At 38.3% G+C, this 26,908-nt stretch overlaps 1 protein-coding gene across 2 annotated transcripts in view; it reads right to left on the bottom strand.

Moving 5' to 3' along the window:
• Positions 1–4,921: 4,921 nt before the first annotated feature.
• FAM204A (family with sequence similarity 204 member A) overlaps positions 4,922–26,908 on the bottom strand; it is a 33,063-nt gene continuing 11,076 nt past the window's right edge. For both annotated transcript variants that reach the window (XM_032225386.1, XM_032225387.1), the window contains 3 exons: positions 25,697–25,786; positions 5,391–5,497; positions 4,922–5,088 (listed from right to left, as the gene is read on the bottom strand). In XM_032225386.1, coding sequence (XP_032081277.1) covers positions 5,037–5,088; positions 5,391–5,497; positions 25,697–25,786 — 249 coding nt within the window. In that variant the 3' untranslated portion in view covers positions 4,922–5,036. The remainder of the gene's footprint in view (positions 5,089–5,390; positions 5,498–25,696; positions 25,787–26,908) is intronic.

The following is a 26,908-nucleotide window of genomic DNA, read 5'->3' as shown; positions in this document are numbered from 1 at the left end:
TGAAACATGATAAAGAATGTTACTGCTGTATACCTTCTGCATGCAACTTCCCTATTGATCAAATGCAGGATTTTTAAAACCAAATTTTAAATTGCAATAAAAGACTTGGTATCCAATAGAATCAAAGATCTAATATCCACTTACGTTGATTTCTAGTTGTAGGAAAACTACATCACAGCGTTACACAACTAGTCAGGATTAATCATGTAGGCCATCTTTCCCATTTGATTGTTTCCCTGCTCAAAATCAGTAATTGTGAAAAGATACATAAAACTATATCCACATGATTTTGGCATCCAAATTCAGAGCACAGTTTAGGAGGACTATATTGTAAAATATTATCTGCTCAGCAACTTAACCGATATCTTCCCATGATAAAGATATAGACAAGGCACTGGCAGACAAAATAATTATTTTAAGATATTGAAGAAAATAAATGGGTTTTAGTCTTATGTACAGGAAATTATTATCACTTCTGTCTATAATTTTAATGAACTGTTTGACAAAACCAGCGGAAAGTAAAGAAACAGAAATTTTTATTTTGACATGGATTGCAATAAATGTTAGTGATGTGCAGAAATATATTTGACTACTCAAATTTAAAGTATTGGCTAAAATGCCTCTTTTATTGTTGACATTCTGGTTACAGCTGAATTAAGGCTTCAGAAATTACTTCCTATCATCACTGAAAAATGTTGGAAAGTGTCACAGAGAAGAAAAAAACCTGAAACTTTGAATGCTGTTTTGCCAGTTCAACCACACAAGTAAAAAAAATTGTTTGGAATGCTGGAAGCCTAGGATTCACACCAGCAATTTATGCTTTATCAATGAAAGGTTCCCATTACTTGTTAAGGAAACTAACATCAAGTCAAATCATGCCAATTTTTATAACTAATAGTATTAAAATATTAGGTATTAAGTATTCAGATAGGCATCCAATGGACTCTAAAAACTGCCATTGTCCTTCACACATATATCAAATATATACAAATAGAGTTGTATGTGTGTATAATTTTATTGATATTAATCAAATTTATATGGAAAATTACTCTGGGTAATATACAGCAAGCCAATAAAACAGTAAATAATTACCTAAAAGCATTAGAAAATAATTATTAAAAGGACATTCAAAACTATAAAAGCAGAACTAAAGTAAGATAACAACAAAGCCACCACACAAGTTCTCCTGTCCTCTGAAGTCCTCAGGCCTGCTGACATTACCAGGTCTTGAGGAAGCTTTGAAAGTTCAGGAATGTTGAGGCCAACCTCAACTGTTGGGAGAGAAGATTCCACAATGTGGGCACCACAAAAGAAAAAGATTGCCACCTAGGTCCCAGCAAATGTAGCTCTTTAGATGATTACATTTATAATGTATCTATTCTGTTGGACCTGGTGAGATAGACAGATGAAATTGGGAAGAGGCAATCCCTCAAATAAACTAATTTCATACCATGTAGGGCTTTAAAGGGAGCCGAGGTGGTGCAGTGGTTAGGGTGCGGCACTGAAGGCCACTACAGCTGACTGTTATCTGCAGTTCAGCGGTTCTAATCTCACCGGCTCAAGGTTAACTCAGCCTGCCATCCTTCCGAGGTAGGTGAAATGAGGACCCAGACTGTGGGGGCGATATGCTGACTCTGTAAACCGCTTAGAGAGGGCTGAAAGCCCTATGAAGCGGTATATAAGTCTAACTGCTATAAAGGTGATAATCTGTAATGGAATGTATGAATGACTTTGGGGAAATAAATGCTATTTAGAAAACAACCAGATTAGAGACATGACCAATCTTTTAATGTTCGGAAAAAGAAACAAGAAATACCTACCCTAAAGGATCAAGCAATTAAAACTAGAAGCATTGTGCATTTAGACTTGCAAGATGGATGTAAGCCTTTCAGGGCAAATTAGACAGAAATACAAATGAACTAATTCTATTTTATTATAAGGCTATATTAATAGACTATTAAGGGGGTGCAATGGCTCAGCAGTTAAAGACGCTGATCTTGTCAGCTGGAAACCTAACTTCCTGGATTCGAGATCCGAGCGCTGTGGGATGGAGTGAGCTCCCATTACTTGCTCCAGCTCTTAACCAGCTAGCAGTTCAAAAGCATGAAAATGAAAGTAGATAAATACTTTGGTGGGAAGGTAACAGTGTTCCGTGTGCCTTGACATACAGTCGTACTGGTCAGAGAGAAGGAGATACGTTTTCAGGTTTCCTGATGAGGACTATTTTTTTAATATGTGGGAGACCATCTCCCTAATTGTCCCTAGGTGATGATGGCAATTCTCTCATGAGTTGCATTTAGCCCTAATATTCTCATCATTAATGGATTCAGTTTTCATGCAAGACATTTGTTAATTAATATTAATACTAATTTTGTTTTCAACTCTTCAGCTTATACCTTTAGTTTTTATTAAAAATATATATATCTTGAATATTTGCTAGAGAAGCAGGATGAGGTATAAACTGACTAAATAAATTCCATCATTAAATTCAATAAGATTTATCTACAATTTTTCTGTCATATTTTTCTTTTCAAAGAAGAAAATAAGGCAACTCATTTGGGAAGCAAGGAAAAATAATCATTATTTCCTCTAGACATACATTTTCCTTAGGCTATATTGTATTGTCAGCTATGAACTAATGAAAATATTCGTTAATGTTTCAAGAAAACTGAAATTGCCCCACTGCATGCATGCTTTGTTAGTTAGTTTGTTGATTTGTTTATTCTGCCATCCATTTCATTGTCCGACTAGGAATGCCAAATCAACACAAAGCTGTTATTTCTTTATTCAAAGTTTGAAAGAGAACAAAAAGCATTGTCCTCATTTTGATTTAGCTTCTAACATTATTCGTCATCATCCTGTAAACAATTCAGAATTACAGGAATGCTTTCTGCACTTACTCTGATGCTCAGCTGAATAAAACAAATTAGGATAAAAAAACTTAGTTCTAAAGTAGAAACAGCCATCTTGTATGTATAGCCATCTTGTTCTTCAGCAATGTTGATGTTTCTGAATTGTCATTACTCTAAGGAAAGGTATATTAAGTACTGCTTTAGGTTAAGTATTTTTCCATTGGCATTCATCATAGAACTTCACTGACAGAGTCTACTGAAATAAAGAAAGGGACGAGACAAGACTGCCCATTATCACCAAAGACTGCCCATTATCACCATTACTTTTTGTCTTAACGTTAGAAGTTTTAAATAGAAAGGTCAGAGAAGGAAAAGAAATAAAAGGAATGAAAATCAAAAAGGAAGAATATAAACTACAAGCATTTGCAGATGACTTGGTCTTCATTCTAGAGGATCCATTAGAAACGGCACCTAAATTGATAGAAAGAATAGAAAAATATGGAAAAGTAGCAGGATTAAAAATAAATAAAGACAAAATGAAGATCTTGACAACAAGACAAAAAGAAGAGTTGGCGGAAACCTTCGAGATGCAAGTTACGAACAAGGTTAAATATTTGGGGATATATTTAACAGCAAGATGCAGCACTCTTAAAGACAATAATGACTATAAACTTAAACAACAGATCGCGATGGAACTGAAAAAAATGGAAAATCTACAACTTTCGATGATAGGGAGAATATCTACAATTAAAATGAATATTCTACCTAGAATTTTATATCTGTTCCAGACGATTCCAATTAGACTAGGGAAGGAATATTTTGATGACTTAAATAAAATAGTGTTGAAGTAGATATGACGGGGGGGAAAGCAAGAATAAAACTAAAATTGTTACAAGATGCAAGAACAAGAGGAGGATTTTGGCCTTCATTTTCGAATGTTTTTTGCCCGAAAAATGTTTTTCGCGGCGAAAAACAACCCAACATGCAAATCGGATGTTCAGGAATAAACTTCCGGGTTGCCCGTTGGGCCATTTTTCGCCCTCCAGAAACTTCCAGTCACTTTCAGGAAAACCTCCTGAGGGTAAAAAAATGGTCCGACGGACACCCCAGAAGTAAAAAAACGGGCCTGCGGGGGGGGGGCATTTTCACCCTCCCCAGGCTCCTAGAAAGCCTCAGGAGCCTGGGGAGGGCAAAAAACAGGTCCACTGTGCCATCACGTGCTGAAAGCGGGGGCGGGGAGGGTCGCACAGGCATGCATGGGGGGGTATCACATGACCTGCACGAGGGGAGGATACATGCTCATCCAATCCCCCTGCACTCCCCCCGCTTTTGGCACACGATTGCAAAAAAGTTAGCATCACTGCCATAAACCTTGAAATTACTATTTATTCATAAAATATTTTAACCCAAGTTCTCAAAAACAATCCGTTATTGTTAGATTAAAAGTTCTTATCTTTGAATATATCATTTTACTTAATAAGAACCAAGAGCCTTGTTTTCTCAGTGGCAGCCCCTGACTTTTCAAGCAATTTTCCACCCAAAAAAACAGTTGGCCCTGTAGGGCTTTAGAAGGCAATTAAGACCTGGGTGTTTGTCCAAGCACTTGGTTCAGAATAAACCAAGCTCCCCCGCTTTGTAGGGGGAGTCCTAGATTCTGGTAGCCATTTAAGGGTTTTATTTTATTTTAGTAGCTTGTACTGTTTTTCTTCTGAATTTTTGTTTATTTAATTAAGAGTCACAAGTTTTAAGATGGGTGGCTACATAAATGTTCTAAGTAAGTAAATAATAAGAGAAATGTAAATGAAATATATTTCAGAAATTAATGGAGAATTTACTTTATGTTTCCAGGAAACAGGAATTTTAACACATTGTAATTTTAATTAAGACAATTTATTCGTATTTAAAATAATTGTATAAAACTGGTATATTTTTAATCTTAATAATTTTTGATAAAACACTTCATAGCTTGAATGCTTGTGCAATGAAAAGACAGAAATGTTTAAAAGGTTGAAGGTATAATGCCTGAAATATAGTAACATATGGAAGGGAAAGCAATTGTTCTATGACTCATTCAGCAGCAGAAACATTACAAAATAAAACAAATAAATTTATAATTTATGCATTATATATTAACAAACCTTTTCCCCTGCTTTACATTTTTTCAGCTTTCCTAGACAGAATTAATTACATGTATCCCATGTTGCTTTTTGTTTCCCATCTTTTCTTCGCTTCAAAACTGTAAAGAAATAAAAGTATATGTCAGTTTTCACTGAAGAACACTTCAGAAATTTTCAATGAAATTTCATTTAGCAGCAATGTCCAAATTATAACTAAGTTTTGAATACTCCATCAAAGAAATAGGAAATATATAAATATTTGAATAATGTGTCAGTTGCACTAAAAACCCTACACAAAATAGATAAACTATTCAAAGAAAAAGCCATGCTTAAAATTAAACAAATATGATTCAATCTGAAGAAGAAAAACATTTAAGTCAAATTATCAACTAGCTGCAAAAAGAGATGCCCACTTACTTACCCCCATGCAAGTTTTTTCTTTTTTCGGGCCTCTTGAGTAACCTCTACATCTTGCTTGGCTTTCACAAAATTTCGGCAAGCAACAGCTTTTGCAATTTTCACACCAAGCTAAGAAAAAAAGAATATACGGGTAAGTCAGTCCACAGAAGTTAGATAAACTAAATTAGACAAAGCAAAAACAGTTTTTAAAAAAGATACTTGGGCAATGTTTGCATGGATCGAATTTGTTCTTTATCTACCATGGAAACTGACTATTTATATTCAGTGGATGGTGTGGTCATTTCTGATTTTGTAAAGTAAATGTGTATTATTTATCTAAAAGATAACATAAAAGCATACAACTGAAGCTAGCAATAGTCATGGTGGGCTGACTGAAATTATACATATTAAGCTACTTTTAGTTCTTCCAGCTGAAAATAAGGCGAAGGGGACCTTATAATACAAATTTATCTGTTAAAATCAAAATGGCCCTTGAGTTTTGTTTATACATATAATGCTTGGGAACTGGGAATGGATAGCTCTGACTGGAATTTTCTGACTTTCTTAAGTTGGATATACTAAAGAGGAGTTCTGGAAGACACAAAAAGGTTGGAATATGAACAATGTATGAAAGGTATAAAGAAAAAACCCAAAGTGACCATCAAATTATGTTTTTAATAAGTATAGATGTAAACAGTAAATTTGTTATTCTTGGTTCATATTTTTCATAGAAACAAACTGTTCAATGAAGAACTTGAGGAAGGATATGCAAAGCCATTAGAGAAGAGCTACATACATGACGGAACATATATGATGGGTTAGGAGAAAAGAGGGAAAAATTCAGTGCATGCTAGCGTAAATATACATATGTATTTTATATAAATATTCACTTATTTGCATATACATATGCAAATGCAGAAAAGCAATCTTATATTCCTCAGGTATAACCCACATCTATAATTTATTTTACAATTAGAAGACAAGTCTGTCTGTCTGTCTATTTCCTGGAAAAATGTGTTATCAAATCAAAGTAAGAGCCTGCTCCAGTGGCCTGATAATTTCTGGCGAGCGACTGCTGGGCACCCCCCCGCCCTCCTCTGCTGCCCCCCCCCCGCTGCCCCCCCCTCGCCACATGAACAATAGACAGTAACGGCGCCTTCTTAACGAGGCCAACCTACAATCTTGGCCTGAGGGAGCTTTGGCCCTCTCTAATTGCTGGCTAAGAGAGCCTCGCCCTCCCCCCCCTGCTGCTGGGTGACGTTTCTTTCTTTTTCGGCTTTGGCATTTCAGCTGCTCCTTGTGAGGGATTGAGATTCACGCCGGGCTAGCCATCGCCCCATGGAGAAGGTGGTCAGCCAGGAACAGTACTGGGAGAGAATGGGAGGCTGTTCACATCTACTGCCATTCCAGCTCGGCTGGGCACCCCCTCCTCCCGCTCCCTTCGGCTTGGCCCCTCCTTTCGGTGAATTCTCCCCCCCACCTGGTTGCTGCTGCTGCAGGGCCTTCTACAGGGCCTTCTGCTGTTCGACATCTGACTCTTTTTTGAGCGCGGCTTCTGGACTGCATTTCCATCTGGCACGGCCACTGCTACCTGATACCACCCTGGACTTCTGGCCTCAGAGAGCGCCACCATTAGATGAGCGGGGGTACTTGCAGTATGCAAGAAAGCCCCCTGCTTCCTTCAACTACTCTGGACTTTCTGGATTTTCCCAGAATCTGTCTGTTGCAGAGCCATCTGCTGAGAACTATTTGGCTCTCCCTGAACTCGCACTTTAACAATTTTTGCGCTACTTTTATTCTTCTTATTTCCTCCTTTTTTTTCTCCCTTTTCCTTCTATCTTTAGTATGTTGAGTATATGGGATTGTATGTAAGTGTGTGAGTGACCCACTTTTATTGTTATTATTGTTGCATTTGTGTATTTTAATAATCACGTGGGGACTGGTTGTGTGAGTGTCTGAGTATGCTTGGCTCGGAGGACCTGCTAGGGAAGGCGGGGGGTACCGGGGTGGTTGGGGGGACTACGGCCACGGGAGTGGGTCGGAGCATAGCGGTCATGACAGGGAGAGGCAGATACGGCGGGGACTTTAGGGCTGGCCATTACCGGGGAAGGAGGGTTCGCTACATCACAGAGATCCCTCCTTCCGGCCCTTTGAGTCCCACTCCAAGACCAGATGGCGCGAGCAGTCAGGACCCTGGTCTCAGGCTGTTGTCGCTAAATGCCAGGTCTGTTGTTCAGAAAGCTCCCCTCGTCCGGGACTTAATTGTCGACGAGAGGGCAGACCTGGCATGTATTACTGAAACCTGGCTGGGCACAGAAGGAGGAGTCCCCCTTGTAGAGCTGTGCCCAGAGGGATTTCAGGTGCTTCATCAGCCGAGAGCCCAGGGAAGGGGTGGCGGTGTGGCTATTGTAATCCGGGAGTCTCTGTTACCTCGTAGGGTCCCTGCTCCGGAGCTTGTCGGGTGTGAGTCCCTGCTGATAAAGTTGGACCTCAAGGGTCAAGTGGGTTTGCTGCTAACGTACCTGCCTCCCAACTGCGTTGCAGCATCCCTCCCCTCGCTCCTCGAGTCAGTAGCCGAGCTGGCAGTTGAGTTCCCCAGGCTTATAGTTCTGGGGGATTTCAATTTGCCATCGCTCGGTGAACGCTCTGATGGGGCGCAGGAGTTCATGGCTTCCATGACAGCCATGGGCTTGACCCAAGTAATTCGGGGCCCAACCCATGCAGCGGGTCACATGCTCGACCTCGTATTCCTCTCGGAGCAGTGGATGTGTGATCTTGGTCTGAGGGGTAATGAGATCATACCCCTGTCGTGGTCAGACCACTGCCTACTGAGGCTTGACTTCCGGAGGCCAAACCCCCACCGTAGGGAGGAGGAACCGACCAGGTGGTTCCGCCCCAGGCGACTTATGGACCCGTTGAGGTTCCAGACGGAGCTTGGGGTTATTCCTGATACTCTCGCCCACAGTTCGGCGGAGACTCTGGCTGCCGCCTGGTATTCGGCGGCGTCGGAGTCTCTTGACCGGATTGCGCCACTACGGCCCCTCCGGGTCAGTGGATCCCGGAGGCCTCCTTGGTTTACCGAGGAGCTCCGGGAGAAGAAACGCCGGAGGAGATGCCTAGAGCACCTGTGGAGGTCCGATAAGTCCGAGTCGAACCGAGCACTTTTAACTATCTGCACCAAGGACTATGTCCGAGCACTAAGAACTGCAAAAAGATCATACGTCTCTGCCTTGGTTGCGTCCGCCGAGTCACGCCCAGCCGCCCTGTTTAGGATAACCCGCTCCCTCCTCAATAGGAGGGATGCGGGAGACCCCTTGCAGGGTAGAGCTGAGGACTATGCTCAATTCTTGGCGGACAAAGTAGCTCGGCTTCGATCGGACTTGGACTCCACCGCAGTAGATCCAGCCGAGACACAGGAGGACCACTTGCCACACCATCTCTGGGTTGAGTTCCAGGATGTTGCCTCTGGGGATGTGGACAAGGCCATTCGAGCTGTAAGTGCCTCCACTTGTATTCTGGACCCGTGTCCCTCCTGGCTGGTTGCCAACAGCAGGGAGGTGACACATGGCTGGATCCAGGCGGTTGTGACCGCCTCCCTTCGGGAGGGGCACTTCCCCGCCGTACTTAAAACGGCGGTGGTGAGACCCCTCCTGAAGAAACCATCTTTAGATCCAGCCATTCTAAACAACTTTCGTCCTGTCTCCAACCTCCCCTTTATCGGGAAGGTTGTTGAGAAGGTGGTGGCCTTCCAGCTTCAACGGGCCTTGGAGGAAGCTAGTTATCTTGACCCCTTCCAGTCCGGCTTCAGACCTGGTTACAGCACAGAAACCGCTTTGGTCGCATTGACCGATGATCTCTGGAGGGCCAGAGATGGAGGCTATGCGTCCATCCTGGTTCTCCTTGACCTCTCAGCGGCTTTCGATACCATCGACCATGGTATCCTTCTGCGACGTCTGCGGGAGGTGGGAGTGGGAGGCACTGTTTTACGGTGGTTCTCCTCCTACCTCTCGGACAGGTCGCAGTCGGTGTTGGTCGGGGGGCAGAGATCGTCTCTGAGGCCCCTAACATGTGGGGTGCCGCAGGGTTCGGTCTTATCCCCCCTACTATTTAACATATACATGAAACCGCTGGGTGAGATCATTCGGAGGCACGGGATAAAATACCACCAATATGCGGACGATACGCAACTGTATCTGTCCGCCCCGTGCCAACTCAATGAAGCGGTGGACGTGATGAACCAGGGTCTGGAGGCCGTTAGGAACTGGATGAGTGCTAACAAACTGGTACTCAACCCGGACAAGACCGAGTGGCTGTTGTGCTTCCCTCCCAATAATTTGGCTAATACACCAACGCTTAGGCTGGGGGGTCAAATTTTATACCCCTCAGATAGGGTCCGCAACTTAGGAGTCCTCCTGGACCCACAGCTGACTTTTGACCACCAGCTGTCAGCTGTGACCAGGGGGGCATTTGCCCAGGTTCGCCTGGTCCGCCAGTTGCGGCCCTACCTAGACCGGGAGGCTCTCACAACAGTCACTCGAGCCCTTGTGATCTCTAGGCTGGAATACTGCAATGGGCTCTACATGGGGTTGCCCTTGAAGTGCATCCGGCGGCTACAGCTAGTCCAGAATGCAGCCGCGCGAGTGATAGTGGGCGCACCGCGGTTCGCCCACGTTACACCCGTCCTCCGCGAGCTGCACTGGCTACCTGTTGGTCTCCGGGTGCGCTTCAGGGTACTGATGACCATCTTTAAAGCACTCCATGGTAGTGGATCTGGGTACTTGAGAGACCGCCTTCTGCCGATTACCTCCCTAAATCGACCAATTAGATCGCACAGACTGGGCCTCCTCCGAATTCCATCTGCCAGTCAATGCCGACTGGCAACCACACGGAGGAGAGCCTTTTCTGTTGCAGCTCCGACCCTGTGGAACGACCTCCCCGTTGAGATCCGTACCCTCACCACTATCCAGACCTTCCGCGCAGCCCTCAAGATCTGGCTCTCCCAGCAGGCCTGGGGATAGGTTCCCAATTTACCCGCCCGAGTGTTTGATTGCTGAATGAAAGTTGTGTTTTTACTATTTTTTCTTTGTTCACATACTGTTCTGTTTTTGACACTGCACCCCCCTCCCTTGTGGTTGTAAGCCGCCCTGAGTCCCCTCAGGGAAAAGGGCGGCATATAAATCCCAATCCCAATCCCCAATCCCAATAAAGTAATCCCATCCTCCCAAAGATCTTGTGCAACTGCCCTGAGGGATTTCCTCACCTATCCAATGTATCTTTCACTGAAGAGCAAATCCTGGTGGAGTTTTATTTCATTAGCGCTCTACACAGAGAACCCCAGAAGCAAATATGCCAACATTTGGGAGGACATGACCATATGATCACTTTGCTTATGTTGCCAATCTCCCTATGAAAACAACACACTGTTTTCCTATATATTTCTTAATACTACATAAAAATAGTTATTTCATCCTGGAACTTCACTGTTTCACTAAATCTCATTATCTCAAATTTTCATAATTAATATTGAAGATTCTACAGCTCCTATACTATAGACTTGCAGTTTAATGAATACAGATGGTGCTTGACTTATGACTACAATTGAGCCTAAAATTTATGCGGCTAAATGAAATGTTTAAGTGAATTTTGCCCCATTTTACGACCTTTCTTGCTACAGTTGTTAAGTGAATCATTACAGTTGTTAAGTTGGTAACATGGTTGTTAAGTGAATATGGCTTCCCCATTGACTATGCTTGTCAGAAGGTTGCAAAAGGAGGTTGCAAAAGGTGAAATATGAGTCAGTTGCCAAGTGTCTGAATTTTGATCAGGGGACCATGGGGATGCTGCAGTGGTCGTAAGTATGAAAAATGGTCAGAAGTCACTTTTTTCAGTGACACTGTAATTTTGAATGGACACTAAATGAACTGTTGTAAGTTGAGGATTACCTATACCCTCAAAGATAAAACTTATTATGAAAGGAATGAATGATTAACTTTAACGGAGTGGATTGAGAGTCTTTTACCAACACTAGAGGGCTACATCAGCTGAGCAATTTTGGTTCAGAGGGAAATGTTTAATATACAGTATCATTAACCTGGATCATTAAACTCATTTTAGACCAGGGAACTCATGTTTGTTATTTCCAACAAATCTAGCATAAGTACCATGAAGTCTAAGGACACAAATGTCAGGTATGCTTTTTCCTGAAGTCTTCAAAACAATAAATGGCTTTCCTTAAATATTATTGCAATAGGTTTTTTTTAATACTTTATGTTGAAGTTTGATGCAGGGGTGGGTTTCAAATTTTTTTTACTACCGGTTTTGTGGGCATGGCTAGATGGGAGACATGTGACTGAGTGGGTGTGGCCAACTTGACATCACTCACGCACTCAGTCACATGACCACAATGGTGGCAAAAAAAATTGGGACTCCGATGGAAGGAAGAGGGGGAGGAAAAGAGGGGAAAAACTCCCAAAAATTGACAGCTGGAGGATTTAGGCTGTGGAAAATCCATAAGTTTCCTAGAAGGAATTGAAGCATTCAACTTTGCAGCCTGGAAGCCATGCCTGTGTTTATAAATCCGGCAGGTGAAGGGGGGGGGGGAACAACAGGAAAGAAAGAGTGGGAGATAGGAAAAATGCAGGCAGAGGCACTGGACTGTGCAAGCAGGGCGGGCGGGGGGGAGGAAAGTTCACCCAATCCTGGCTCGGGACAAGGGGGGGGGGAGAGAAGGAAATGACTACAACACTCAAAAACACCCTCAGGTGCAGCGGGAGCTGTGGAAATCGCTGAGTCCGGAAATCAAAGTTCCCCATCCCACCAGTAGAGAAGCACTTCTCGGTTGAGAAGCACTGTTGGTGTCTGCAGGCTCTCACTTTGCTTGCTGGCATGACCCTGACGATCGACTGCCTCCAGGTCACGTTCCACACTCCACAGCTAATGAGCGGCCGCTCCCGAGCATGCCGCTGATTGTGCCACCGCCTGTAAAAAGCTGATGATCGGCTGGTGTGGGCAGCGGGGAGCCATCCACCAGCAAGACAGACCCCTTCATGCTTATTCCTTCACCACCTCCACCTCTGGCGAGCCCTGCAATGGGACTCAACACCGCATTCCACACACACGCTTGTGCCCTGCAGTCGCTCGTGGCGCCCCCTCCCTACCCTGGGTTCTTCCTTTTGTGTTCCATTTTTGTGCCTTTGTGTGGAGGGAAGCAGGCCCCGCACAACATCCTGGCTGTGCGCTCTGGTCCACCCGAAGGCACGAAAATGAAATGCAAAAGGAGGAAACCGGGCACTTGTGCCCTGCAGTTGTGTGTGGTGCGCCCCCCACTCCAGGTTCCTCCTTTTATGTTCAGTTTTCGTGCCTTCTGGTGGAGCAGAGCGCAGATCCACCCAAAGACACAAGTGGAGCACAAGGGCGCCTCTTCAAGTTTCTTGCTCCGGAAATTGGGATGCTGTCCTCTCCTGCTGCCACTGACCTCTCCAACATGCTGTCCCCATCCCCACCATGACTGCAATGGCAGCGGCTTCAGGACATGCTGGCTGGTGGGCAGGGGGGCTAGGCTAGCGCAAATGCTTACCTGCGTAGGCAGGAGGCGGCAATTCTGTAGATGCACGTGGCAAAGGCAAGGCGAGCATCGGCGTGGGCCGGTTCAGGGGCCAGCCGTAACTACCAGTTCAGCAGCCTATGCCAAATTACCACTGCCAAACCGGAAGCAACCCACCTCTGGGTTTCTGGTTTTCAGCAAGACCAACGTAAAATGTGGTTATGTGATTTTGGGATGCTGCCAACTTTGCTGCCAAGCACCTTGAGTGCAGTGAGTATGTCTGTGAGGAGGAGGGGTGGCCATTGGGAGTTTTGAATCTGGACTTTAACAAAAATCATGTCCACTGAGTTTTATGGCCCTTATTCTTAGATAAAAGTTCAATATACTAACATAAATTACACATATAGTAATGGTATCAACTATTAACCCAAATATTCAGAACTTAATATACCTGGCACATGTTATATTTAAAATGTCATATCCATATTCCCATATTTCTGCCATTAGACTGTCTGAAAAGATTTAATAATATTTAATAGCCTAATTGTGATATAGACCCAAGCATTTACATGAGGCCCTACAGGTGCAGCTCTTCTGTCTTTCAATATTACCAATAGGGCTTATATAAATTCTTTGCGTTGCTATCGTTTGTTTTGGTTTCTTAGGAATAAAATAATTCAGTGTAATTACCAAAGCATAGATTCAAAAGGGCTTACATAGTTAAGAGAAGGAAAAAAGATCCTTATAATTTAATAACTAAAAGTGATATTCCTGTTGCAGTAAACAACATTACAGAATATCAAAAGTAACTTTTAAAAGACAAATGCAAATTAATTGCAGAGAAAGTGCATAAAATAAATCACTATGACTATACTTTAGTGAAATGAACATTTTATGCTTCCATATACACTCATGCATGTTTCACTTCCCATTTTAACAGGGCCCGCCAAATCTTGGTCAATAGGTTTTATATTTTTTTTAAAGGTCATCAGATAATGTAGCAAGCTGCAATGGTATAAGAAGCAATAAAACATGAATAAAAATACATACAACACTTTCTTATGTAGTCAAAGTATCAGCATTTTCCATATAGAACATCCAATATTTTGCTGCATTTTAATTAAGGTGTCTAAACATTATCACAAAGAACTGCAAATTGGTCAGAGCATGCAGTAAAGAAAATTAAGCTCTAAAGGCTTTTTATCACCACATTTCAGGAACCAAGGGTGTAAAATGTTCTAATTTGGGATATATTAAAAGCCATAAAAGGTCTTTCAAAAAGATTAATGGTACTTTGCTTGGATTTAAGATAAGGGCTTTAGCTGGTTGGAAAAGCAGGGCCCTGGCTAGACCCTTGAGGCATTCATCTTTACAGCCACTTGGAAGATTTGTAAAAGCGTCTGCATAACCTCAAGCAAATGCATTGCGACATTTTTTTTTAAAAAAAAATCCTGTCAATTTTATAGGTTTAATATGTGGAAGTTGTATTGGGAGTAATGTTGATATAGTGATTCATCTTCATTACCATTTTTAAGAGGCAAACTTTTTTAATCAAGTAAGTTTTCTATGAGGCAAAAAGCATTCATTCATATTGAAGTTCAAAGATAATCATTTCAGAAATCTTGCTCCAGCAGCTTAAAGAGCAGAGCACATATTTCCCATCCATTATTTTTCACAAAGAAAAGCTAAATAGCTATCAAGAATACCTGGTGACAATTTTTAAAATCTTCATTTTCTGCCAAACAGTTTGAAGGTTTTTTTTTTTTTAAAAAAGAGCCAATTATCATACTAAAGTTGTTTTGTGTCTATGTGTGGAATAACAGGTTTCTATATAAAATATTCATACTATTCACTTTTGTTCTTTAATTAAATGAAAACAGATGTTTTCTAAAGTAAAGCGGAACCATTACTGAAGTACTTAAAGTGCTAAAGTCTTTAATTTTTATATCAGTTTGGTCTACAATTCCTGATTGTCTTTACTCAAGCTCAACATTAATGTCAAGCAAGTTACCTAGGAGACGAAAGAGATCAAAGAGACAAAACCCCCTCAAATGTCTGATTAATCAAGCCTGCAAACAGCTTATTTCTTTTAGCCTGCATGCAAGTATGAAAATGAGATTCAGGGAGCCGTACATTGTGCAGATTTGTTCATTCTTATCAGAACAAAGCCAGCGGCAGCTTATTTCATGGATCATTGGCACTGTCATCAGTGCTACACAGAACGGGTGACAGCTCCTCATTTTAAGGCTTGAACAAAATTAGCAAAAAGTCGGCACAAATTAGCCTCTCATCTTTTTAGTAATATGACATTATTCATTTACTTTTTATCCAATTTTTAATTTTTTCCTTGTCAGCTATCCCTCTCTAGTGTTCCTTGAACAGCATCATAAAGCCCCCTTCTTCTTTTTTTAAAAAAAGCTATGAAACAGATGAAGTTCAAATGTAAATAAAGTTAAGGCATAGAGAAAATACATTATCTCATTTAGCTGCAAAGATACTTAACTGAAACTTTCAGAAAACATAATAAAATTATTGATATGTTTGGTGAAAATGTTTAAAGATGAAACATTCATGAGCTGTATGGGCTTTGAGAGCCCCTAGAAATGCTCTTCTAGAATTACCATTGGTAATTACAAAGGTCATGCCAACCAAATTAGGACACTGGAAGTATGGAAGCTAACTATTACAATAAAGTAAAAGCCATGAAACTCATTCCTTTTGTAAATTTGTGTAACAGAGTTGCCTTATTGGAAAGATGGGTGGTACATAAATTTAATAAATAATTTATATTTATTATGTAATAAGTAATAGCAAATAAATAATAATCCTGGCTTATTTCTAGGGGTAACACAATGCTATTTTGCTTAGGCTGGTCTTTAGTTGACTCATAACTTTTTAAAATTGTGGCTGGCCTTATAAATATTTCCTTATAAATATTTGTATTTTACCTTTTGGTTACCTCCTTGGGCCCTAGTGGTATCAAATTCAAAAAAAGCAACAGACAAACAGTGAAACAGCCAGGCAGTTAGAGATAAAGATTTATTTCAAAGACCTATTGTAATATACACACTCTAGGATAAGAATAATTCGATGGAACATTCAAAGCTAAATTCAAAAATGTCATATAAGATCTGTTCTATAAAAGACTAAACCCAAAGGGGTTTTAGCAGAACATCTCTATTCTAACAGATCCCGAAGCATCCTGTGGTCTATCAGAGAAACCAAACAGCCTTTTAATACTGTATTACAGTTTCTCATCAAATATGAATCTAGTTAGTTCAGATTCAGCCTTTGGCAATGATTTTCCCCTTTTATGTTATGGAATGTTATCCACTACTGATGTATATTAAATATATAAAGCAAACAAGAATCTCAGTTGATTTCGAAGAGAAAATGATAATCTCCCACTTGTTTGTTCAACTTCAAAATACTCCAATCTCTTTGTTGTGTGCTACTGCTATTTATTGTATCAAAATACATTCTTCTGCTGGATATTTATATTAAAATATAACAACACAATACTGTTCGCATATTTTAACTTTTCTTTTTATTAAAATATTTTAATGCAAGTAAATTCTTCCATTCATAAAAAATAAAAAAAATTAACCATAAGCTGTTAGATGTTTTACAGTTCCCTTGTAAGAAAGGCTGCTTTTAAAAAAAGAACTGTAGTACTGTTTTCAGCAATTTCTTTATCTCTGTTCTTCTAAGTAAGAAAGCTTATTAACAAGCTTTGAACTTAAAATCACATTTACAATAATGTGCCATCAACAGTTTTATAAGCTAATTAGAAAAAAAGATTAATTAATGACTGGCTGCTAATAAAATGGCAATCATGAAGAAAGAAACCAAGGGTGCTAAGCTTCAACTACCACCAATTAAGAGCTAATTACAAACAAATTATATATGTGTTTTGCTGTGGGCTTTAATTTACTAAAATGGTTTTAATTAAAAGAGAAAACATGCTGATTAATTGAACTGCAGAAAAAATCTACAGTATAAACTGCTTTGTCTCTTTAATTAGACTTGTAACATTTGAATTTTTTAAAGGTTTGTTAAAAAAAGATATACATAATTAAGAGGGCACATACATACAATCATAGGTGATAACCCCTGTCATATAGTAAAGTTTAAGGCAAAACACCCTGATAAAGAGAAAACAATTTGATTAAGAAGACAGAATAATTAACAATCCAGTGCAGTATTTGTCCATAATTCTTTTCATAGTATAATAAATAATTTGAAAGCTATATATTCCTAATTCATTTTTAAAATATTTGAAGTTAAAATATTAATATACATTTTCATGCTTTTTAACAATGACTCTTTTCTTAAAAATAATAACTCTATATTTCTCTATATTATACAAACTATTTCTTTCATGGATTATTTTTGCTAAAATTGTATATAAATTTAAATAATTTTTCTATATTAAATTATGTGCCACAAAATGTGGCACAAAAAGTGTTTCTACATAAACACTTCAGATAGACAGTATAATGTATAGGAGTGGAACTCATTAGAATTACCACATTGTGCCACATTAAACATTGCAATAGAATCTGATTATTGATTCTTTTAAAATGGGAGACAGTTTAAATTTTCATAGGATACTTAACATAAATGACTATCAAGTATACACTTATATCAACAAGGTATGTAAAAGTCAACAGAAAGAATGTAAAAATTAGGAATTCTGATAGAATACACAAATCAATTTGAATTATCTCAAACAAAAATAAAGAGCATATTCAAAAAATAATTGTAATTTTGAAATCATTCATACCAAATGTCAGAAAACCCTGGGATGACATTTAGAACAGTTTTGATAGTATTATTTGTATTTAGAGAACAACAACTAAAATAATTTGGGATTCAATTCTATACTCATTTACTTAAGAGTAACCCCTGATATACTCAATATAATTTACTTCTGAGAAGACATGTGAAGAATTAACCTATCAAGTTTCTCGACAGGCAATCAAATATTTTTTCTTCTTTTCAAGATACAGTATTTATTTTTAACCAAAACACAAAAAGCAAAAATATAGCAAACCTTACTTATATTTATGTCATCACACAAGCAATTTTTTTCATCTAAGACATCTGCAAGACTGATTTCATTGTTTATATCCCTTGATTTTTTAAGGCATCCATATAGCAGCAACTAATAACTGGGGTGTATAAGGATTGAATGAGTTATCTGGTTTAAGGAAGCCTCAATCATACCATTCCACTGAAGGAGATGCACAAACTAAAGTGGGTAGCTGCTTTAAAGCAACAAACTGAATTGACTGGCTCTAAAGCTTTTTAGAGATTCCACAGCTTTTTCTGCTGCTTTTAGAATTTTTGCAAACAACACAGAATATTACAACCTCAGTTCCATACCTTGGGGGATATTTGTGATAGGCTCTCTATCATTATTATGAGCAACCAGCAAATAAGATTTACCACTGCATTAAACTCTAAGGTTATTAGAGCTCTTTTGGAGTTAGCAAGGCTAACATACTTTGGGCTTCATTCACTTTTTCACCTCTCAGCTTCTTTAATGTGGCTAGGCATAAGCCCTAACTTTGCTCTCTCTTTTACTAATGGAATGTTACATTTCCATGCTCTTCCTGCAAATACAATTAGGACCTTAATTCAGTTTTCAGCATTCTAAATATTGGCTCAAGGCTGATCTTACTTTTAAATTCTACGTGATACAAGTCTTGATAATGAATGAATGGTCGGCAGATTAACATGGCTCAAATTTACTGCTTTAAAAGTAGAAATGAGATAGCAAGACTACAGATATACTTTCTCTGTTTGAGTCCCTTTCTTTGTTACATTGTGTCATTCTACTTCTGCTGCTTCTCCAAATAGAAATACTTGCAGCAAGCCACAACTCTGGCACAATCAATTACAGATGGCGATGAGGTCATTTCCATGAAAGCCAAACTTGCTAACAAGATACACAAACCCTTCCTGACTCCCCAAGAAATTCAATGATCACCTTCATGACCCCTATAAATCTTCCTTCCTGGAAGAGATCCAGCTTTGCCAATGTGCCCTGCCCAGCTTGGAACAAGGCCAAGGCCAGTGAAAGTGGATCATTCCCAGGAGGGACCATCTTTTCAACCAGCTAAGCCAGCACTTCTGGCAGAGCTTGCCATTCATCTATGCCACGTTTTCCACTTCAGAAAATCATGTGATCATGAATTCTATGTCGTGCAAAAAAAAAGCAAATAAAATATGTATCATTACTGAACTGAGATAAATAAGAGCAAGTAATCACCATCAATAGAAATGTTAAAAAACCCTATTGACAAAAAGGTTCTTACAAAACAAAATGCCCACTAATTTAAGATCAAATTGTTCAATTGGACAAATGTGCCACCCTTACCAACAACAGGTGGGAAAATAGTGAACATTGAAGCAATCAAGATGCCCTATGGAAATAATATCAAGAGTTTGGATGAAGAAGATCGCTATAAATACCTTCACGTTGAGAACATCAAGCACACTCAAGTCAAGAAGCTTAGTAATGAAAATGGGTGTGGAATGTAGCAAATACACCAGATACTTGAAGAAGAAGAAAAGGACATTGGAAGAATATTTGAAGAAGATGCACTGAAGCTAGTACATCATGAAGGCTTACCAAATACCAAAGAGACAAAAATGGCCTAAAAGAAAGACCAGATGAAGAATAGAGAAGAGACACGGCAAAGGAAAATATTACATGGCCACTAAATAAAAAAAAACCTGCACACAAATTAGATAACAAGAAGATCTGCCAATGGCTAAGAGCAGGAAAGTTGAAGCAAAAAACAGTGAGGATAATTCTGGCTGCACAAAAGCAAGCCTGAAGAACAAATGCATACAAAGCCAGAATGGAGAAGACATCAACAGTCAGTAAATATCATTTGTGCAAAGAAGCTGAAGAAAGAGATGGACTAGCAGATTAGCTGCTGCAATACAATTGCACAGACTGATTACAAGCAGCAACATAACAAAGAAATAATAGTGGTGCATTGGGATATCACCAAGAAATACTACTTGTCCCAAGCAAGAAATAAAAAACTTTATAATAATGAAGTTGTTATTATTTATAACAATGTGACATTACAGCTGCCAGTTCTTTAACTAGTGTTGATTTTCAGATACATCAAGTCCTTCCCAACAACTTAGGATGTGTAATGTAGTAGTGGATATATATGTGCAGTCTCTGTAATGTAGCATTTTGCAATTGACAGATGGATATTTTGTCAATGTGCTGATCTTCTGAGTGCTGTCAATGATCTTTTAAGATGGTACCCAGTCTCTTGATAACCACTGGAATAACCACAGATTTATTTGATTTTTATCCTGCCTTTATTATTTTATTACTCTAGTTATTATAAGTAATTCAAGGTTGCAAATATTTGCAATGCTTCTTCCTACTTCTATTTTACCCACACCAACCCTTAAGGTGGATTGGGCTATAGAAGGTCCAACTGACTTTCATAGTTAATGCCTGACTAGCTTTCTAGGATACCTCTTTAACAACACACCAAAGGCCATAATCTTATTATTATGGTTAGCTGCATAGTCAACCAGGTATTTAGACTGAATATGGCATTTTATCTACCCATGGAATCCTTCTCAAGCAGACATTGTTTGATGGTGTTAAAAATACTGTCACAAGATCTAGGTTGTTCCATGTAAATCTGCCTTTTGCCATGGCAACAGGCTGATGGTGATTTTGTCAATTCCAATGATATTCAAGTGGTGCTCCAGAGCTTTTGGGATTGTACCCAAAGCATCTACTGCTATATCTTTATTTTCTTTTGCTTTAATTCTAATTTTTGTCTTTTATTCTGCTATAACTTGGTACTGCAATATCCACTTCATGGACATTTTTATTTTTCTTATTGAAAATTATTGTTTGGGATGTTATGTGGCAAGTCTGTTTGAATTCTAAAGTCCCAGAATAATTGTGCTTCTTCATTTTCTACTTCTATTACTCCCACCAGGTCTGGCTTGTGGGCAGATGGTACTTCTTTAAAATATTAATAACAGATCACTATTTCTTTGTGTTCATTCTTTGTTTCATTGTGACGGCAACACAACTTTTCTTCCAGTAGTTCACCGTTACTGGTCCTTCGACAACCAACAGTCCTGAATTTGTTCCTAGATATCCAGGAACAGCAGAGTCCTTATTGGCCCAACTAACCTGGTATAAATTACTTCTTACCATATTACTTATGGGAGAGACATTCTCTGTTTGGCTCCTCTAATGAGACCTGTCCAATAAAACTGAATCTCTAGCCCTCATTTTCCCCAGAATACAAATGCCCCACAACCACCTCAAGATACTGCCTACTGAGGGCTAATATTCACAATAATATGAAGTCATAGCTGCTTCTTTAATTGAAGTTGGCTTTAAGATATTTCAAGTTCTTTCCAAGAACCTAGGATGCCACAATGTATTGATGCAATATACAAGCAGATCGAAGCAATGTGGCATCTTGCAATTGATAGATGGAAATTTTGTCAATGGGTAGATTTTCTACGATTTATGGGCATGGCACTGATAACCACTGGGACTACCATGGCCAGTTTAACATCATAGTAATTTAATTTCAATTTTCAGATCTTGATATCTTGATACCAATTTTTAGATCTTTTCCTAAATCTGTGTCTTCTATTCTACTATCCCTGGAATTGTCAACAATTTTGAACCATACCTACTATATCTGGTATGTTATGACATTACTTGAAGGGATTAAATATTAACATTGTTAAAAGGGAAAGAATATGTTTGTCTATTTGATCAAAGTTAAACCAGATATTATTACTTAATAGGCTTTTGTTGACCAGGCTGAATGACAAACTTTTAAAAATACGCCTATTGATAACAGATGGGATATGGAATAAAGTGATTGTTTCTTATATTTTAAGAGAAATGTTGTTTAAATTGTTTATAGATGTAGGAAGAAAGTTACTTCTTTATTTCTTTTTTGTTATAGTCCTTTTTTCTTTTCCTTTTCTTTACTCTTTCATTTTATTTTAGGAACTTTTTACTTTTTCTTTCTACTTTATTTTTTTTTAATTGAAAAATTTACAAGTACTTACCTCCCTCCCCCACCCTCCCCACCCAAACCCACCCCCCCCCAAGCTCCCCCCCCCGACTTCCCAGAACAAATACAGGGTGTAAATCTTTAACAAACATATTCTAAAATAAACTTAAAGAAAGTTAGTATCATCTTTCATTTGAGCTTTAACTCCTCTTTTGTTAGGCTAACTCTAAACAGATTATATCATTCCTCGCTTTTTCAGTCATAAACTATCTGGAATTTCTTAGTCCCGTATTTATTTTGAATATAGTCAATCCATCTTATCCACTCCAGTTTATATTTATCATCTGAGTGGTCCTTAAAATATGCTGATATTTTAGCCATCTCTGCTAAGTTTGTTACTTTTAATGTCCATTCTTGAATAGTAGGCAAGTCTTCCTTCTTCCAGTATTGCGCCACCAACAGTCTTGCTGCCGTTATTAAGTACAAAATCAAATTAGTCTCTATAATAGTACAATCAGTAGTTATACCTAACAGGAATAACTTAGGGGTAAACTTTATCCTCTTTTTAAGAATATTTTGCATAATCCACCTTATTTTTATCCAAAATGCTTTAACCTTTTTACAAGTCCACCATATATGGTAATATGTAGCATCAACACAATCACATCTCCAGCATTTAGGTTGTAAATTTGGATACATGCAAGCCAGTTTTTTAGGATCTAAATGCCATCTATAAAACATCTTATAAAAGTTCTCTCTCAGATTTTGAGCTTGCGTGAATTTTACATTTCTTACCCATATCTTTCCCCATGTATCCAGCATTATTGGTTCTTCAAAATTTTGTGCCCACTTTATCATGCAATCTTTGACTAGTTCTGTTTCCGAATCCATTTCTATTAATACATTATATAACCTTTTTATATGCACTTGATTTTGATCTCTAATTTGTTTTAGTAAATTATTCTCATTTTGCGTAATACCAATTTTGTATTTATTATTTGTAGTTTGTATTAGTAAGGTGGCACAGTGGTTAGAGTGCAGTACTGCAGCCACTTCAGTTGACTGCTAAGCTGCAGTTCGGTGGTTCAAATCTCACCGGCTCAAGGTTGACTCAGCCTTCCATCCTTCCGAGGTGGGTAAAATGAGGACCCAGACTGTGGGGGCGATATGCTGACTCTGTAAACTGCTTAGAGAGGGCTGAAAGCCCTATGAAGCGGTATATAAGTCTAACTGCTATTGCTATTGCTATTTTTTCTGTATAATGTAGCACGTAATAAAAAATTTTGAAAAAATATATTAAAAGCACAATAGACTATGAAAACAGGTAAATCGGCAAACATTGTTATACAATAGGTTCCCCAAAAGCTTTTGAAGAAGATAGTCACCAAACAGTTGACCATTACAATATCTCAAAATCTTACAAAGATACCCAGAAAATGAAAATATCAACAAATATATTTATCACATTATTTTGTAAGCATTATTTATTGACAATTCACAGAAATATAACAAAATGTACCACCCATATAATAGTAATTTAGTGAAAAACATGTTTTTTACATAGAATATCCTAAACTAGTCTATCAATATTCACCTTAGGAAGAAATTAAAATAAAATATTTATCATAACTCCTGATGCCTCAATGAAAAGTTCACACTTGTTAAAAAAAAAAGCACCTCAAACTCTTCAGAATATTCTTTTTTATATTCTAACACTATTATATCAAATTAATAATAACAGTCCAACAGTGCAGCATAGTAAAATAAAGTTACTCATGTTTCAATCTGCTGTTTCTATTCGGATTATGTATATTATTTACAATTTCTTCAATTCCCAGGCAATCTGATTCCATAAAAATTGGTTCTCACTGTGACATAATGATAGTACAGTGACAGCTGTATTTTGGCATTGCTTAGCTCTTCAGGGCATGTTTCATAGCTTCTCTTAGCCATTTCTTTATTTTGGCCTCATTTCCCCTTTAAATACTCATGCTGCTCTATCTGTTTCACAGGCTTATAAATGTTATACATCAAAATTTGTTTCACTTATTACGGAAGGAAACATTTTAAAGCATTCTGGAATCCATGCCTCAAAGCAAAGGCTTTATCAGCAGGTTCCCGTTACTGCTTTTTTAAGAAAGGAAAATATCAGTGATCAAAACTGTACTTGATCTCTACAGAATACTTACCCACTAAACATTCATTCATCAAATTCAAAAGAAAACAACTATATCAAGAAATTTATATATTTATTTTAAGTTGAACGTACATAAAAGCAGTAGTGATACTTAGTAACTTTATTTTTTAGGTTGGAATTTGGTCACCTAAAGAATATGAAATAAAAAAGAATAGAAATCTGCAAACAGTCTTATCAAATATTCAGGCTACTGATTACATTTCTGGGAATTCAGAATTTCAAAGATAGTAAAGGAAGCATTCTTGTTAAATGACTGTATCTCAAATAGGGGATTGACAACCTTGTTTAGAGTTCTCAGTAGAGAACAATTAATAACCATACTTGCTGTCTATTCATCCCATCCATAAAAGAAAATAATAAATGTGTCTCAAATGTTAATTATACAAAAAGTCATAAAAAAATAAGGGCTGTTATTCTTCAGTTAACAAAAGCAATTAGGGCTACAACTGCCATTAGTAAGTGAAACAATCATAAAGCATGATGTCATGTCACCCCTTCATTTAGTGATGGCAATGCGTCCCAGAAGCCATTATTATGCAAGGACCCCACACCACAAAACTCTTTTACTTTCTACCTTGGCACTATATTTTACTGGTTTATACAATATTTCAATTAAGATTGCAAAATTAGTTTACTTAATAAACTCATTTAAAATACAGTTAATGAAAAATATATATTTGATGAACTATAAATAAAATATAATATAGTTTACCATTTAAATATAAGAACAAAATCTATTACAGTTATGGTAATTTATTTATAGGCTATGACATCAGATTGTAAAGAGGATTTCTTAATTTAGAATTAAAACAGGCTGGCCTCATTCTTTTGTATTATTATGGAACACATACAATATTCCTAAAATGATGTACTAAAAAACCCGTTGTCCAATTTATACTGCACAATATATATTGCCATTTCCCAATTTTATACCAGTGATCCAGAGATGGGTTGCTCCTGGTTTTACTACCAGTTCGCTTTGCTTGTGCGTTTGCAAGACGCGTGCTATGCACACGTGCAGTTCAATGTAAATTGTTCTTCGTACATGCGCAGAACAATTTACAGTGAACTGCGCACACATGCGCACTACGGCAACAGCAGTAGGACTGAGAAACTTGTTCGGGAGTGTGGCCAGCTGGGTCGCTGCCGATTCTGCGACCCAAGCCAAAATACAAGTTCGGCCGAACCAGGAACAACCCACCACTGCTGCGGTCCCCATAATACTGAAGCATATTCACATCTAGCATGAAGTAGTGTCTAGAAGAGGATCAGTAGAGCAACTTGGCCATCTGGCCTTTAGAACTGTTAGATCCAAGTATTCATTTAAAACTTGTCTATTGCATTCTGGCACAATTTAGTTATTCCAGGCTCGTGTATCACAAATTTCAATGGAAGCAATTAAGAAATAGAATATATCCACAGGATTTCCCAAATAACTCCCGCAATTCCCAAAAATAGTAACTTAAAAACCGTTCCATAAAACAATTGCAAATTATGTCTAACAATATTTATTACCATATTGAAACTATAACAAAATTATAACTTACCTCTCGAGTAGCTAATCTATCACTTAATTCCTCAGCTTGGGCAATATTACCGTCAGCTACACATTTGTCTATACTGATTTCAAGGCCAGACTAGAAAACATACCAAAAAGAGAGAGAAAAATGAATGGTTCTCCTAGAATACTAACTGAACATTATAAAAATGTATTAAATAATCTATCAATTCCAAAATAATATGAACTTCACATCTGTAAATTTCATATATAGCAAATCAAATGCAAAAGATAAAGAAAGAAAGTAGATTAGGAAGCTATGACTGAGTAGGGCCCAAACTCTGCTAACTTAGACGACACATCCATATAGTTTTCTTGTCAAAAAAACCTGAAGTAGCTTGCAATTGGAATATTCTTTTTGGGATATTCTTGCCAACTTTACAGCTTACTGAGTAGTCTTGGAATGTCTTCCATCCAAGTTGGAAGAAGGTCTGACCATAAGTGGGTTTTAATTTCTAATTTGAATTGCCCGCCGTATTGATAGTTACAGAACTCTTGTATAACAACAAACTTTTGTATTATTTTCACTTTACTTCTTAAATAAATTCAGCATTTAAAAATGTCAACTAGTTTAGGCATATCATAATAATATTTCATTTCAATACCTGATATATACATTTCTTTCCTGAACAAAATATGGCAAATCTGGATCAACTGCATGAAAAATCCAAATTACCACTGTATTTTTGCAATTCTTAGTTTTTATATTAATCAAGAAAATGATTTCCAAAATGCCACCTCTCATTTATTTTACTATTGAACTCAAACCTATTACTTGTCAGATGTAGGAAAAGGACACACTTATAATTTCTAAAATCAAACATTAAGAATAAGCTTTAAAAAACAGCAGCAAATCCTAAATTATCTTAGCTTTTACAGATGATCAGGTGGTCCTTGACTGATAACTGCAAGTAAGTTGTATTAAATTTTATGACCTTTTTTGCCATGGATGTTAAGCAATCACTGTAGTTATTAAAAGAATCACATCGTCAAGTGAATCTGGTTTCTTCCATTGACTTTGCTTGTTGGAAGCCAGCTGGGAAGGTTGCAAATGATGATCACATGACCCAGGAATACTGCAACTGTCATAAATACATGCCAGCTGCCAAGTCTCTGAATTGTGATCATGTGTTTGTGGGAATGCCACAATGGTTGTAAGTGCGAGGAACAATTGTACACCACTTTTTTTCAGTAGAGTTGT

This window comes from Thamnophis elegans, chromosome 10 (genome assembly GCF_009769535.1).
Source record: "Thamnophis elegans isolate rThaEle1 chromosome 10, rThaEle1.pri, whole genome shotgun sequence".
In the NCBI taxonomy this organism is placed as follows: Eukaryota; Metazoa; Chordata; class Lepidosauria; order Squamata; family Colubridae; genus Thamnophis; species Thamnophis elegans.
The sequence above is the reverse complement of the archived record's forward strand: the minus strand, read 5'-3'. Positions and strand labels throughout refer to the sequence as shown.